Genomic DNA, 14,085 nt, shown 5'->3' with positions numbered 1-14,085 from the left:
ACAGGCGAAGTCCCGGCAGACTGGAGGAGGGCAAATGTTGTCCCTATTTTCAAAAAAGGGGAAAGAAAGGACCCAAATAATTACCGCCCAGTCAGTCTGACATCAATACCAGGGAAGATTCTGGAGCAGATCATTAAGCAAACAGTCTGTGAGCACCTAGAAAGGAATACTGTGATCACCAATAGTCAGCATGGATTTCTGAAAAATAAGTCATGTCAGACTAACCTGATCTCGTTTTTTGACAGAATTACAAGCCTGGTAGATGAAGGGAACGCAGTGGATGTAGCCTACCTTGATTTCAGTAAGGCATTTGACAAGGTGCCCCATGATATTCTTGTAAAGAAGCTGGTAAAATGCGGATTTGACTATGCTACCACTCAGTGGATTTGTAACTGGCTGACTGACCGAACCCAAAGGGTGCTCATCAATGGTTCCTCTTCATCCTGGAGAAGAGTGACTAGTGGGGTGCCACAGGGTTCTGTCTTGGGCCCGGTCTTATTCAACATCTTTATCAACGACTTGGATGATGGACTCAAGGGCATCCTGATCAAATTTGCAGATGACACCAAACTGGGATGGGTGGCTAACACCCCAGAGGACAGGATCACACTTCAAAACAACCTTGACAGATTAGAGAACTGGGCCAAAACAAACAAGATGAATTTTAACAGGGAGAAATGTAAAGTATTGCACTTGGGCAAAAAAAATGAGAGGCACAAATACAAGATGGGTGACACCTGGCTTGAGAGCAGTACATGTGAAAAGGATCTAGGAATCTTGGTTGACCACAAACGTGACATGAGCCAACAGTGTGACGCGGCAGCTAAAAAAGCCAAGGCAATTCTGGGCTGCATCAATAGGAGTATAGCATCTAGATCAAGGGAAGTAATAGTGCCACTGTATTCTGATCTGGTCAGACCTCACCTGGAGTACTGTGTCCAGTTCTGGGCACCACAGTTCAAGAAGGACACTGACAAACTGGAACGTGTCCAGAGGAGGGCAACCAAAATGGTCAAAGGCCTGGAAACGATGCCTTATGAGGAATGGCTAAGGGAGCTGGGCATGTTTAGCCTGGAGAAGAGGAGGTTAAGGGGTGATATGATAGCCATGTTCAAATATCTAAAAGGATGTCACATAGAGGAGGGAGAAAGGTTGTTTTCTGCTGCTCCAGAGAAGCGGACATGGAGCAATGGTTCCAAACTACAAGAAAGAAGATTCCACCTAAACATTAGGAAGAACTTCTGACAGTAAGAGCTGTTCGACAGTGGAATTTGCTGCCAAGGAGTGTGGTGGAGTCTCCTTCTTTGGAGGTCTTTAAGCAGAGGCTTGACAACCATATGTCAGGAGTGCTCTGATGGTGTTTCCTGCTTGGCAGGGGGTTGGACTCGATGGCCCTTGTGGTCTCTTTCAACTCTATGATTCTAATGAATGTAACCACAAAATACAAGTCCATCTTGCAAGGCGGTAGAAAACCATATTCCTCTGATTATAGCAGGAATGGGGTTCCTCCAGTTCACAGGTCAATCTTTGCACACCTAGGGCTCCATGTTGGCACATGGGCCATTTCCCCCCAAATTATGTCTACCCACTCATCAGCTAATATTGCTTGTATTGTCATCTGATGGGTTGAAAGGTGAAGTCCTGCTGTGTTGACAGAGAGTGGGCACGCAGCTAAATAAGTAGAATGTAATCCCTGTTTAGCAGCTAGTGAAGGAAGGGTTAAATTCTGCTTATTTCAGTGGAATTCCAATGCAAGCTCCTTCTTGATTAAGGTAGGGATTTGCAAGGACCCCCCTGTTGAAAGAGGTCTAACCTAACAAAAAGATCTGGAGAACTCTTGAAGACCATTCTGTGGCATTTTGCTTGATCCTAATAAAAGTATTACCCAGTTGTGGATACTGAAGAGAAATTTCTGCCCCATGATAAGAAGGCAAAATTTGAACACCATCAGAAACTCAAATATCCTCTCTTCGAAAAACAGTCCACTTGCATGTTTGCTGGGTCTCTGGGCATTTGTTGTATCAGTCATTTTCGGTGATACATCGTTGATCAAAGCAGCAGACCAAAGTTCAGTATGAACTCAGATTTCCTCACCATACATATCTTTTGAGAGGCAAAATATCTATTGTGTCCTTTTAAATAAGGAATGGAGTTTTGCGTCTCCGCAGCATCCCCTGTCAGGTAGATTTATCTACAATGTTGGAAGCAGTAGGAACACAGTCAGAGCTGTAGCGAAGGCGGCAACTAAACTTGCCAAAGGGAAACAGAATGAAAGAAAATAATGCAAGATGAAAGGGGGTTAAAGAAGCCTTGATATCTATCTCGTCCGCAGCTAACTCTATATATGATAGGAAAACCATGCTTCAACTAATGAAGTTGACGCTTAAGAAATTGTCATTTTTTAAAAAGAATGTGTTTCCACCTGACCCACAAATTTATATTTGAGGGCATATCTGGAATTTAAACATTTTCATAATCCTGTTGCTCCTCTGGAATTTGTTTGCCTATCAAAAAGCATCAGTTTGCAGCAGAGTCCATACATTTGCAAAAATGGCCTGGAAGAAGCTGCTCTCATATGAGAATACTGCAGGTGCTTTGTAATCCTTAGCATTGCTCCAAATACCGTATTCTCCCGTCTATAAGTTGCCCCCATGTATATTTTGGTGGACTCAGATTTAAGAAAATGGGGAGAGATGGCCCCATGTATAAGATGCCCCATGATTTTTTACATTTTTTAGGGGGGGGAACCTAGTCTTATACACAGAAAAATACGGTAATTGGGAAAGCAAGTGCCTCTGGATATAACAACAATTATTGGAGAAGGGTGCTGCCTATGTACAGCTACACTGAATCTCAGTGTCAGAACAATCTTACTTTGTCGTAAAGTAATACATGAAAGCAAGTTAGGCGCATTTTGAAGACCTTCTGGTGTATATCTTCAATGCATTACCAATGGATTTGTTTATGTTAACAGCAGTCATTGAAACATGCATTCATTGAACACTCATCTAACCTACTGCTCAGCAGATAGAACCCTTTCTGCCCTTGGGGGTGAACTGCTTTTCTGCATCCCAGTTTTATAAAGCTGCCCTACCCAGACCTTGCAGGGGAAACAAAATCTAGGCTTAACCATTAATTTCCCATCTTGGCGGGTTTGGGGTGGGGCAGTCTTGCAACGCTTGGCAGATGAGGGGGAAAAGATGTAACAGGTGGAGCTTGCATTGCTCATAGGTTTATATGAGTTCAGTGGAATGTCCTTACTTTCTTCATTACCTTGGACTATAAACAGAGAATGTGGATATCAGTGCATATTTTTCCTATATATTTAGCCATGGCCAATATTTGCATCCATATTGAACATTTGGGAAGGTCAGCCACCTCATTTTGAGTAGATTATATTTTCAGGCACTAGCAGGGAATTTAGTAATAAAATATTTGGCACAGTCACAGAGCTGCTTGCCTTAAACTAATTATTGTGTTTGCTGCCTACAGGATGAAATTAAAATTTCAGATACATTTATACACACACACACAGAGAGAGAGAGAGAGAGAGAGAGAGAGAGAGAGAGAGAGAGAGAGAGAATCATTTTATAAACATGCACAAGCATCATTTAAAAATGTATCTGAAATGTTAATTTCATCCTGTAGGCAGCAAACACAATACAGTGGTACCTCGGGTTACATACGCTTCAGGTTACATACGCTTCAGGTTACAGACTCCACTAACCCAGAAATAGTGCTTCAGGTTAAGAACTTTGCTTCAGGATGAGAACAGAAATCGTGCTCCGGTGGCGCAGCAGCAGCAGGAGGCCCCCATTAGCTAAAGTGGTGCTTCAGGTTAAGAACAGTTTCAGGTTAAGTACGGACCTCCAGAACGAATTAAGTACTTAACCCGAGGTACCTCTGTAGTTAGTTTAAGGGAAGCAGCTCTGAGACCATCACACACACACACACTGAATTCTCTGTTAGCGCCTGAAAATGTGCAAGTGTTGTGTGCATGGGGCATGTATGAGCATATGAGTGTGGGGTGGCGCCTCCCACTACCTTGTTAGGTATGCATATTTTTGTGTGCTCTGGATCAATATGAGCAGTACCAAATAACATACCTCCCCAGCCCTGTCCATGTTTTTGTTGGCCACGCTCCACCACTGGCATGCAGCCTCCTGAGGTGAGGGTTGGGCCCAAGTGAATGCAGACTTCAGGCATTAAAAAAAGCTGCCCAAACCTTGCTTTACATTTACTTACACTGACTATCCACTGGTCATTTTGTAGTATCTCTGGAAAGATCCACCTGGATTTTTGCTAACCTAAATAGTTTGGTTTCATCCATAAACTTGTCTGTCTCACTACTCGCCCCTGATTCCAGATTAAATAGTCACAGTACAGATTTTTTTTTTGGGGGGGGGGGGCTTGCTTACTTCGTTGCAAGAACTGTTCCTTTGCTCTTGCCCTGTGCTTGCTGTCTGCCTGTCTGCACTCCTAACAGTTTCATGCAAGCTGCTTTTATAACATCAGCCTGCCTTTGATTCCAGTTGGCTTCTGCTATGGTGGTGCACTGCTTTTGTGCCGCGCAGAATATATCTTCAGGACCTGCCCCAAGGAGTCATTAACCTGACAGGGAGACTGCCGGGGTGGGCGGGAGGGGGGCAGTTGCCATCCGCTGAGCCTGCTGTGGGTGGCTGCAAGACTACATTTCCCAGTATGCATCACATGAAAGGATGGGAAGCTTAAGTCAAGAGCAAACTGATAAGAGCCCCCTGTTTCTAAAATTAATTATCAAAATTCACCTTGTAAAATCAAAAGGCAGGCAGAGCAGCGCATGGGGGCACAGCCCAACCTACAGAAGAATAATGAAATGGAATGGGGGAAATCCACTCTTCCCTTGTTGCAATTGGATTTCAAAATAGGCCTTTCTAAAGAAATGACAGTAAACAAAATCTGTTTGCCTAAGGAAACTCTCCTAGCAATCAGCTAGTAACACAACTCCATGTGCTAATGAACCCAAAGCTGTTAATATGGTTTCTTCAGTTAAATTGATTCATGAATTTTGAAGAGAACATTATCTAATGAATTTTCTTTGAATAGAAAGCAATTAAAAGGACAAATCAGTCTGATTAACCCCAAAGTCACCCTAGTGCCACAAATGGTGTACAGTTTGAAATTATATCATAAAAAACTAGAGCAGATTTGCTATCTCTTCGCCCTCTACTAATCCATGTAAATTAATGAACAACAAAGTTAATTTCTTTGATGACCCTTTTCTAGTATCACCTGGATTATGCTGATGTTTAATTTGCTTAATGTTATAATAAAAGCTAAACAGATTTTTTTTCAATGAAGTGATTATCATTCTGTTCAGTTAAGAAGTGATTTTAAAAAAATATTATTTAAAACAAACATAAAAGTAGGTGGGTTTCAGAACAAAGAGAGAATACTTTTCCCAGACTGCGTATTGTGTGAGTGACTTTTTTGTTATATTGACAGAATAGAAATGTAATTTACCCTCCTGAAAACCTTAAGTTTGTTAGCCTCAAAAGCACTGCTTGCCATTTCAGCTTGAGCTTCCTCACTGCCATTGTCTTTCTAGTAGAAGGTTTGGGGGGGGGGGCGTGATCTATGGTATCCTGAACTCTCTAGTTTGCATGTTCGATGATTCAGTCTGCCTTCTTAGCTCTCTGCTTGGATGCAAGGTGGAGGAAGAAACATGGGGAAATGTAGCTCAGAGCAGATGTGAAATTTCCCCATTTTCTCGCCATAGTGAGGTGAATGAGGATGTTATGTTTCTACCTAGGCATAGTGCATCAAACTCTTCTTTTTTGTTTCAACTGCTGAGAAGGAAAAGTGGTGGACTAATGCTCTCTTTTCCAAAGACACTCTCTGGGCCCACGTGGACACAGTCAGTAATGTGAATTTTTCCAACACACCAGCTTGGCAGAACCCTTTTGGTTATAGGCCTCCAAACATTTCAGCTGCTGATTGGGATGACTCTACAAGAAAAGCAGCTCCTAAGGTATTCTTGTACAGTTCAAAAACCAAGGCACCTCTTCAGATTGGCTGCAGGAGCTTCCTGCACTCAATCGGAAGCCACACAGGACGTTCTGCTTCTGCAAAAAAGTTCGCAAACCGGAACACTCACTTTCGGGTTTGTGGTGTTCGGGAGCCGATCTGTTCGGGAACCAAGCCGTTTGACTTACAGTGGTGCCTCGCAAGACAAAATTAATCCGTTCCGCGAGTCTCTTCGTCTTGCGGTTTTTTCATCTTGCGAAGCACGGCTATTAGCGGCTTAGCATCTATTAGCGGCTTAGTGGCTTAGCGGCTATTAACGGCTTAGCAGCTTACGGCTTAGCAGCTTAGCGGCTTTAAGAAAAAGGAAACAAACTCGCAAGAACTCGCCTAAGACGTTTCATCTTGCGAAGCAAGCCCATAGGGAAATTTGTCTTGCGAAGCACCTCAAAAAACGGAAAACTCTTTCGTCTAGCGAGTTTTTCGTCTTGCGAGGCGTTCGTCTTGCGGGGCACCACTGTACCAAGATACCACTGTAATGTTTAAAGTAGGTCTATGTGTGTTAGACTTGGGCAGCGCAGGTGCATCAGAGTTTCAGACTGGAGAAAACTCAGCAAAGTGCCATCTGCTGCAACAGTGCCTGTAGTTGGATCATGCCTGGTCAGCTACAGGCAATTTTTAATCACCATAGATCATGGGTAGGCAAACTAAGGCCTGGAATCCGGATCCTGCCCAATCACCTTCTAAATCCGGCCCGCAGACAGTCCTGGAATCAGCATGTTTTTACATGAGTAGAATATGTGCTTTTATTTAAAATGCATCTCTGGGTTATTTGTGGGGCCTGCCTTGTGGGGCCTGCCTGGTGTTTTTACATGAGTAGAATGTGTGCTTTTATTTAAAATGCGTCTCTGGATTATTTGTGGGGCATAGGAATTCGTTAATATTTTTTTCCCCAAAATATATTCTGGCCCCCCATGAGGCCTGAGGGACAGTGGACCAGCCCCCTGCTGAAAAAGTTTGCTAACCCCTGCCATAGATGAATGTCTCATTATGAGCCAGCAGCCACATTAGCAGGTTGCCATGTTCTTTTGCTTCCCTCTATGCCTTACTAAGAACAATATGAAAATCAAGTGTAACTAGACAGAAAATTAATAAGTCTTTCATTTCTAACAGGAGTTTTTTTCTTCTTCCCCCATTTAAATGTGCAGCAAATTTTCAGAGACACAGGCAGTTTCTGATATCTACAATGCTAAATGGTAGCTAGAGGGTCTTTGCTGGGGGTAAAATAAAAAATAAAAACAGTCAGCTAGGGTAATACAGTCTGCTGGCTGTAGGGCTTCCTTTATAGTGTGACCCAGCTGAAGTTTGAAATTAGGAAATACAATCTTTATAAAATAAGTACCGCCAGTTATTCCCTTCCTCCCCTTCTTTTTTTTTTTTTAATTTGACTGTATGCTAATTTATACTCTGCCAATTTAATGGGAAAGCACATTGTATGTGTTAACAGGATAATTGTACTGGAAGCAAATTAAAAATATAGGAAAATCAAAGCACTGAATGCCTTTTTAATAGTGATCAATTACTTGGAGCACAGTCTCTAATAATCATGAATTTAAATATAGAACACAATAATAGAACTGATTGGTGTGCTAATTCGAAAGAGAAAATGTTGCTCTTCATACCCTAGTTTAAATGTCAGTCTTCTTGACTATTTTTATCTTGGGTAGATAAAAAAAAAAAAAAAGCCTTGCTTCTGAACATTGTGTTGCTTCTTCCTTTTTTATTTTTCTTTTATTTTTCCTTTTCAGCTTCATTCACCAGAGAAGTGTTGTGGACCCTGTTGAGAGATGTGAAATTTGGAGAGGCAGTTTCTTACAAGCAATTAGCGGACCTGGCAGGCAACAGCAAGGCAGCCAGAGCTGTGGGAGGAGCAATGAGAAGCAATCCTGTAAGTTCATGTCAACTTTTAAAATAAAGTTGATGGAAGATGGTGGTTTTAGATAGAAAGCTTTGCGGGCTAAATGTCATTAGATTAAATATATCTGCTGTGAAAACTACTCTACCCATGAGTAATAAGGTCAGTAAGTGTTTTTAATCAGCATTAATGCATAAACCAGTTTAATATGATTTATTTCCTCCATCATTTATTTGAAATAGGAGTGCTGCATTTATTTTAATGCATCCACCTGTACAAATTTAGTTCATTTTCCTTTCTTTTTCTTCAATGAAATAAAAGGCTTATGCTTTTTGGATAGGTACTAGTCCCACTCAGAGATGAGATCGTCTTTTAGATTCTTAATAGCATTAGGGTGGTGTGGAGGTAACACATTTTGTTTCATTACCTGCAAACAGTTCTGGTTACATGAGCTCATATGGTGTGAAAGGGCAGAATGCCCTCTGCACTCATATAGGAACAAGTTTGACTTGGATCCCCAATGTGTCAGGTTCTGGATTTTGGGAGACAGGCACGTTCCAGCCTCCTTCACAAAGCGAGTCACATTGTCTCCGTATTCCTGTGGCATAGCTCCATTAAAGACTCTCACCAATTTAGGCAATGTAGAACACAGACTTTTAGTTGTAGCAAGCTAGGGATATAATTATACATTAGTTTAGTCATTTTTGCCCCATTAGTGACGTGTGTCTGACAATTGCCTCAGATATTTTTTAATTTCATATTATTACCTTGGCATGAGAATTGGCTGACATTTGTTATTGTGACCTATGTTGTAAGTGTGAAGCTATCTAGGTGCTGGCACAAAGTTTTAGAATGACCTTACTGATTTGCTTTCATTATCAAAGGACAGGGAAAGGGGGGGGGGAGGATTCTGGCCTTGTAATGCTTTGCTTTGGTTTGCATTTGAAAGCGTCTCCCCTTTATGGGGGGGGGGAAAGCCCCTAAACAGTAGCAGCATCCCCATCATATATTTTCTCTGCAGCATTTAATTGCATTTTGATGCAACAACTGATCCAAAGCCCCGCAGCCTTTTGAACTTCGTGTACTAGCACCAGAGCTAATGGTTCAGCGGTATCAATCAATCATTCATCACTATGTTGCCCAAAGAAAGGCAGAAGCAGCCAGGGCTAAATCTGAACCAGAATTTTCCATGCCAGAGCTCAGTCCTAGAACCTGAAAAGCAATATTTTTTTAATGCTTTTGAGTCATGATACCCCACATTCAAACACTGAAGTCTGGGGTGCATGGGTACTGGTCATGTGGGGCAACTTGGCAGAGCTGAGTCCTGGAACAGCTAGTAGCAACTGATTCTGAGTGAGAATGGGAAGGTTTGTGTGGTATCTTGTTCCTGCCATTTACCTTCAAGACTCATTTGCACTCAATATGACTGCTAGTATCATGAGTCTCTTCCACCAGCTTGGGCGTAGATTGAAAGAAGCTGAAGCTACATATAGAGAGAGTATGAAGCTAATTCAGACATCTCCACCTTAGCATACAGCACTTGCTGTAGTCCATAAAATTTCCTTCATGCTCACGATGAAGCTTCTCAATTATGAGGTAGGCTTTGAGGACCTGTGCCTTGTGTTGACCAGCAGGACAGATTGGAGCTGTTGGTGTTGTACTATCCACTTTGTTGCCTGAGGTGGGCCTAGCTGGCTGAGGTAGGCTGAAGTGTGGTGTTGGAGAACCCCAGGGTGCTAGTTCTGGGAGACTTAAATATCCATGCCAAGCCTACCTTGACTATACCAGCTCAGGATTTCATGGCAACCATGGGGTTGTCACAAGTTTTCATCATAGGGTAGGACACAGTCTTGATGCAGGGTGTGTGTGGAGTTGGCTGAATAGGAGAGCGGTGAATTTTCTCCATTATCATAGACAGGCCATTGTCTGGTGAAATATTGGTTTTACAGCTCCAATCCCCATCTACAAGGGCATGGGGCCCATTAGGCTGACTCACCCCTGGAAAGGTATGGAATCCCAGGGATTCCTGAATGCTGTGGAGGATTTTCCACAAACCAAAGCTGGTGATCCTGTCAGTGCCTTGGTGTTGCTATGAAATAGTGAGGAGTGTCAGGCTGTTGACCTGATTGCTCCTGGGGGCCCCTCTGACACTGTGGAGCCTGGTAGGCTTCCTTGTTTTCCAGGGAAAAGGCTAGAGGACAAGTGGTGTAAGAGTCAAAGTGCAAAGTTGATCAGAGCACAGAGCCGTGCCTCCTACATGGTGGTGAAGGTGGCAAATAAGGCTTACTTTTCTGCCAACATTACATCCTTGAGTAGCAGGCCAGCTAGCTGAGAGGGGCTGGCCAGGTAGGTCCAGGGAGTGGTTAACTCATCTTGGTGTGTGGGCGAGTGAGGTGCCTGATTCCTTGAAGGATGGTAGGGTGGCCAACTTGTAAAGAAGCTCTTCCTGGACCCTGAAGAACTTGACAACTACTCCCTGGTCATTAATATCCCTTTTATGGGTAAGGTACTTGAGAGGATGGGACGCAGGTGGCGCTGTGGGTTAAAGCCTCAGCGCCTAGGGCTTGCCGATCGAAAGGTCGGCGGTTCGAATCCCTGCGGTGGGGTGCGCTCCCGCTGCTCGGTCCCAGCGCCTGCCAACCTAGCAGTTCGAAAGCACCTCCGGGTGCAAGTAGATAAATAGGGACCACTTACCAGCGGGAAGGTAAACGGCGTTTCCGTGTGCGGCTCTGGCTCTGGCTCTGGCTCTGGCCAGAGCAGCGATGTCACGCTGGCCACGTGACCCAGAAGTGTCTCCGGACAGCGCTGGCCCCTGGCCTCTTAAGTGAGATGGGCGCACAACCCCAGAGTCTGTCAAGACTGGCCCGTACGGGCAGGGGTACCTTTACCTTTACCTTTTTACTTGGAAGGATGGTGGCAGTCCACTTGCAGATACTCTTGGAGGAAACTGATTATCTCAACCCATTTCATTCTGGGTTCGGGCCCAGTTTGGGGATGGAATTGGCCTTGTTTGCCCTGGTAGGTGAGCTTATTCAGGAGCAGAACAGTGCGAGAATATTGAAGGATAATGACCCAAAGACAAGCATTTTCTGCTGCTGCTCCTGATTTGTGGCATGAGGAACCAGCAGTTGCTTCAGATGTTTTGCAAATACTTCTCTTTTTGTCCATGTATTTCCTGATCTAGAACATCAGACTTTTTTTTTATGTCTATGAATCTTTGTTTTATGTTCTTTTACGCTATTGTCTCATTGGTTTTAGGTTGTATTTTGTTTCAGTAGATATTGTTTCTGTATTGTACATAGTGTATTCCACTTAGAGATATTTTTTTTAAATGCTAAGCATTTTATACATGCTCTTAAATAAATAAATATCAAATTTAACTAAAAGTTTTGCTAATATTTCACTTACATTAAAACAAAATATATATAATTATTTCCATCAGTCTAGATTTCAGTGCATACATGAAACTCTTCTTTAATCAAGAAGACAGCTCTATGAATTGATGCCTTTGCATGCCTAGAGCTGTCCTCTGAATTGACATGAATGTGGACGATATAGGCACTCTATAGGCATTGGATCCTATGGACCCACAAGAGATTGCTTAATTAGTATAGTGCTTTTTGCAGAAAGACTACATATTATTGGGCTATTGCAAAGCATTTCATTGCATTCACAAAACACAATGCAACCAGTATATATAAAATCAGTGCTTTTTCTGGGGGGACATGGGGGGGACGCATACCCCTAAACATTTTGTGAATTTTGGTTTGGCCTCATTGAAGGGCAGTATTTCAATATGAGTAGGAAAATGAGAGTACCCCTAAACATTTTTTTAAGAAAAAAAAGCACTGAATAAAATGACCATATTTACAATTTGTACAGACATCAGTCCGAATTGTCTTTGCTAATATAGGAAAACATGATCTTGTGAGGATCTGGAATTGGAGTGTTACTAGAAATCAGACTTTTTAAAAAGGCTATGAGAGTCGATATTTCTAATATCCCTGATTTGTTTCCCTAAGAAAAAGTGTTATTTCACGCTGCAGATCTTGCCCACCTAATTTCTGGAGTGTGCATTCTACAGGTCTCCTTTTGTAGTTAGGTTGATCACATAATTCATACACTGACCTTCAACTTTATGAGAAGGTGGAAAAGGTGCCGGCAGCAGCTGAGAGATGCAACATCTTTGCTTTAAATTATGCCAAGGACTTGGTGGAGATGGCTCACCTTTTTGTGAAGAAAACTTCAAATAGTTTACTGCAGTTTAGATTGATTGTGATGGCTGCAGTCCTTAAAAGGAACCCATAAAGTTCAATTAAAAATCTCATTAGAATAGGATGGGAAGATCAAAAAGAAATCATACAGACCCCTGGGAATTGGAGAATGTTGGGCTGATTAGTCCAAGACTATCATAAATGATTCTTCTATGACTTAAATATCGTATGTTCAGTAGAACTGCTAGTACAAGCTGCAGTAACTGCCTAGGATTTTTGTTGTTGCCAATTTTATATGCTTATGTTATCATTCAAGCTAAAACCTGACACTAACATCGATCTAGCATAAGTGAAGTGTGTTATTCAGTCAAAATGTTTAAAACATTCAAGACTGAATGGAGTAATTGTGCATTTAAGAGAAGATTGTGAAGCATTGATTTGGAATGTGGTACGCACATAAACCTAGTTGTGCATTAATTCCTTAGGTGGCTAGCAATAAAACTGGAACACATGCTGGTTCATATTACAGTATTTGTTTCTATCACAGAACAGGGGGGAGAAAAAGCAATAGGACATGAACAAACCGAAAGATTATTTTTTGCTAAGTGTGATTTCTGTTGTGTGTTATAACTTGATATTTCAGCTGTTTCCATTATGGCCTCCCTGATCTATTTTTGACAGTTTGGCAGCTTTCTGTAACTATTCAGTCTATCAACCAGTATAATAGGATGGTCAGTTTTCCGCTGTATCAAATTGAAAACCCCTAACAAGCAGAGCATCACAGTTGTGCAACATTCTGTTCCATCCTCAGACTGAAATTGCTAAATGCAGTTCAAAAGCAATCAATACATTGTGCAGGGAGTTTTTCCCCCCTCACCTTTTTCTAAACAAACACATTATTGAGGAGTTAGTTTATTCACAGATTGCCACGAGCGTTAATGACCACCCTGAGTCTTGTTCTGCCAGTCACCTAGCTGGCTGTTGATAAAGATTTAGCATCATGTTCTAAGTGTCAAGCCTGTCAGTAGGGCTGAACCATTTGACCAGAAGAAAAAACGCAGAGGGAGCTATTGATTACAGCTTCTCAGTGTCACTTGTTCACCAGGATTTAGGTATTGATGAGGCTGCGAGTGAAAACAAGCTCTTTCCCTTGTGGGCCTCTACCCAGAAGAACAAAAGCAAAGTTGGAGAAAATATTCAGCTGGTACCAGAATCAGAGGGATTCCATTATTGATTGAAAGGCCCCTTCATGTTATTTTTTGTTGGAGACAAATCTATGGGTTTGGAAGTTTTATAGCATTTGAGAAAGAGGCACTGTAAGTGATGGATTCATGTATTGGATGAATTAGATTTCCCAGCATGAAAATTTCAATGGGGCTGTAGTAATATGAGCTGCTGAGTTATTGATAAAAATTGCATTAAATGCAACTGAAGCTCTAAAGCAAAAGCCTTTGGCAGTATTTTTCCCTCCAAAATATCCTCAGGGCTCTAAAAATTTTTTTTGTGCATTTAATTATTTTTAGTTGGCTAAATGTTGTCACCACAATTAAACCAAAAGGAGGCATTGATCAATCTTGTTAAATGGCACAGGTGATATAGTACCTGTAGTGCATTTTTTCACTACTGCTGAGAATCATGCATTCATAGCATAGGTGCCTAAATATTAAAGATGCACTGACTGCTTTTATAACTAATATGATGTTTGTTTTTCAGTGAGAACCAGAAAGTATTTTCCACCCTTAGCATTGTATCTAGAGGTATTGCTCAACTCAGAGTAAAGTTGCATCAGCAGACTGATGCGGGGAGCCATTTTCTTTTAATATATATATATATATATATATATAGTCATACTTTAAACAATGGAATATTATTTTATTTTAAAAATGGAATAAAGTTGCTTCCCTCCCTGCAGTCCCTCACACTTAACCTACATCTGCTCCACATGTGTGTTTT

The 14,085-nt window shown here is 41.9% G+C and overlaps 2 protein-coding genes across 9 annotated transcripts in view; one reads left to right on the top strand and one right to left on the bottom strand.

Annotated features, from left to right (window-relative positions):
- Positions 1 to 14,085, bottom strand: part of EBF3 (EBF transcription factor 3) — a gene marked incomplete at its 3' end in the record, with an annotated part of 669,366 nt that overhangs the window by 385,898 nt on the left and 269,383 nt on the right. The gene's annotated exons all lie outside the window — the stretch shown is intronic.
- The window catches only part of MGMT (O-6-methylguanine-DNA methyltransferase), a 181,824-nt gene that overhangs the window by 158,365 nt on the left and 9,374 nt on the right, over positions 1 to 14,085 (top strand). For all 8 annotated transcript variants that reach the window (XM_079977398.1, XM_079977396.1, XM_079977397.1 and 5 more), the window contains one exon: positions 7,812 to 7,951. In XM_079977398.1, the coding sequence (XP_079833524.1) occupies positions 7,812 to 7,951 (140 nt within the window). The remainder of the gene's footprint in view (positions 1 to 7,811; positions 7,952 to 14,085) is intronic.

The sequence above is a fragment of the Podarcis cretensis genome (assembly GCF_951804945.1).
Source record: "Podarcis cretensis genome assembly, chromosome: 5".
NCBI classification, from domain to species: domain Eukaryota; kingdom Metazoa; phylum Chordata; class Lepidosauria; order Squamata; family Lacertidae; genus Podarcis; species Podarcis cretensis.
The sequence above is the reverse complement of the archived record's forward strand: the minus strand, read 5'-3'. Positions and strand labels throughout refer to the sequence as shown.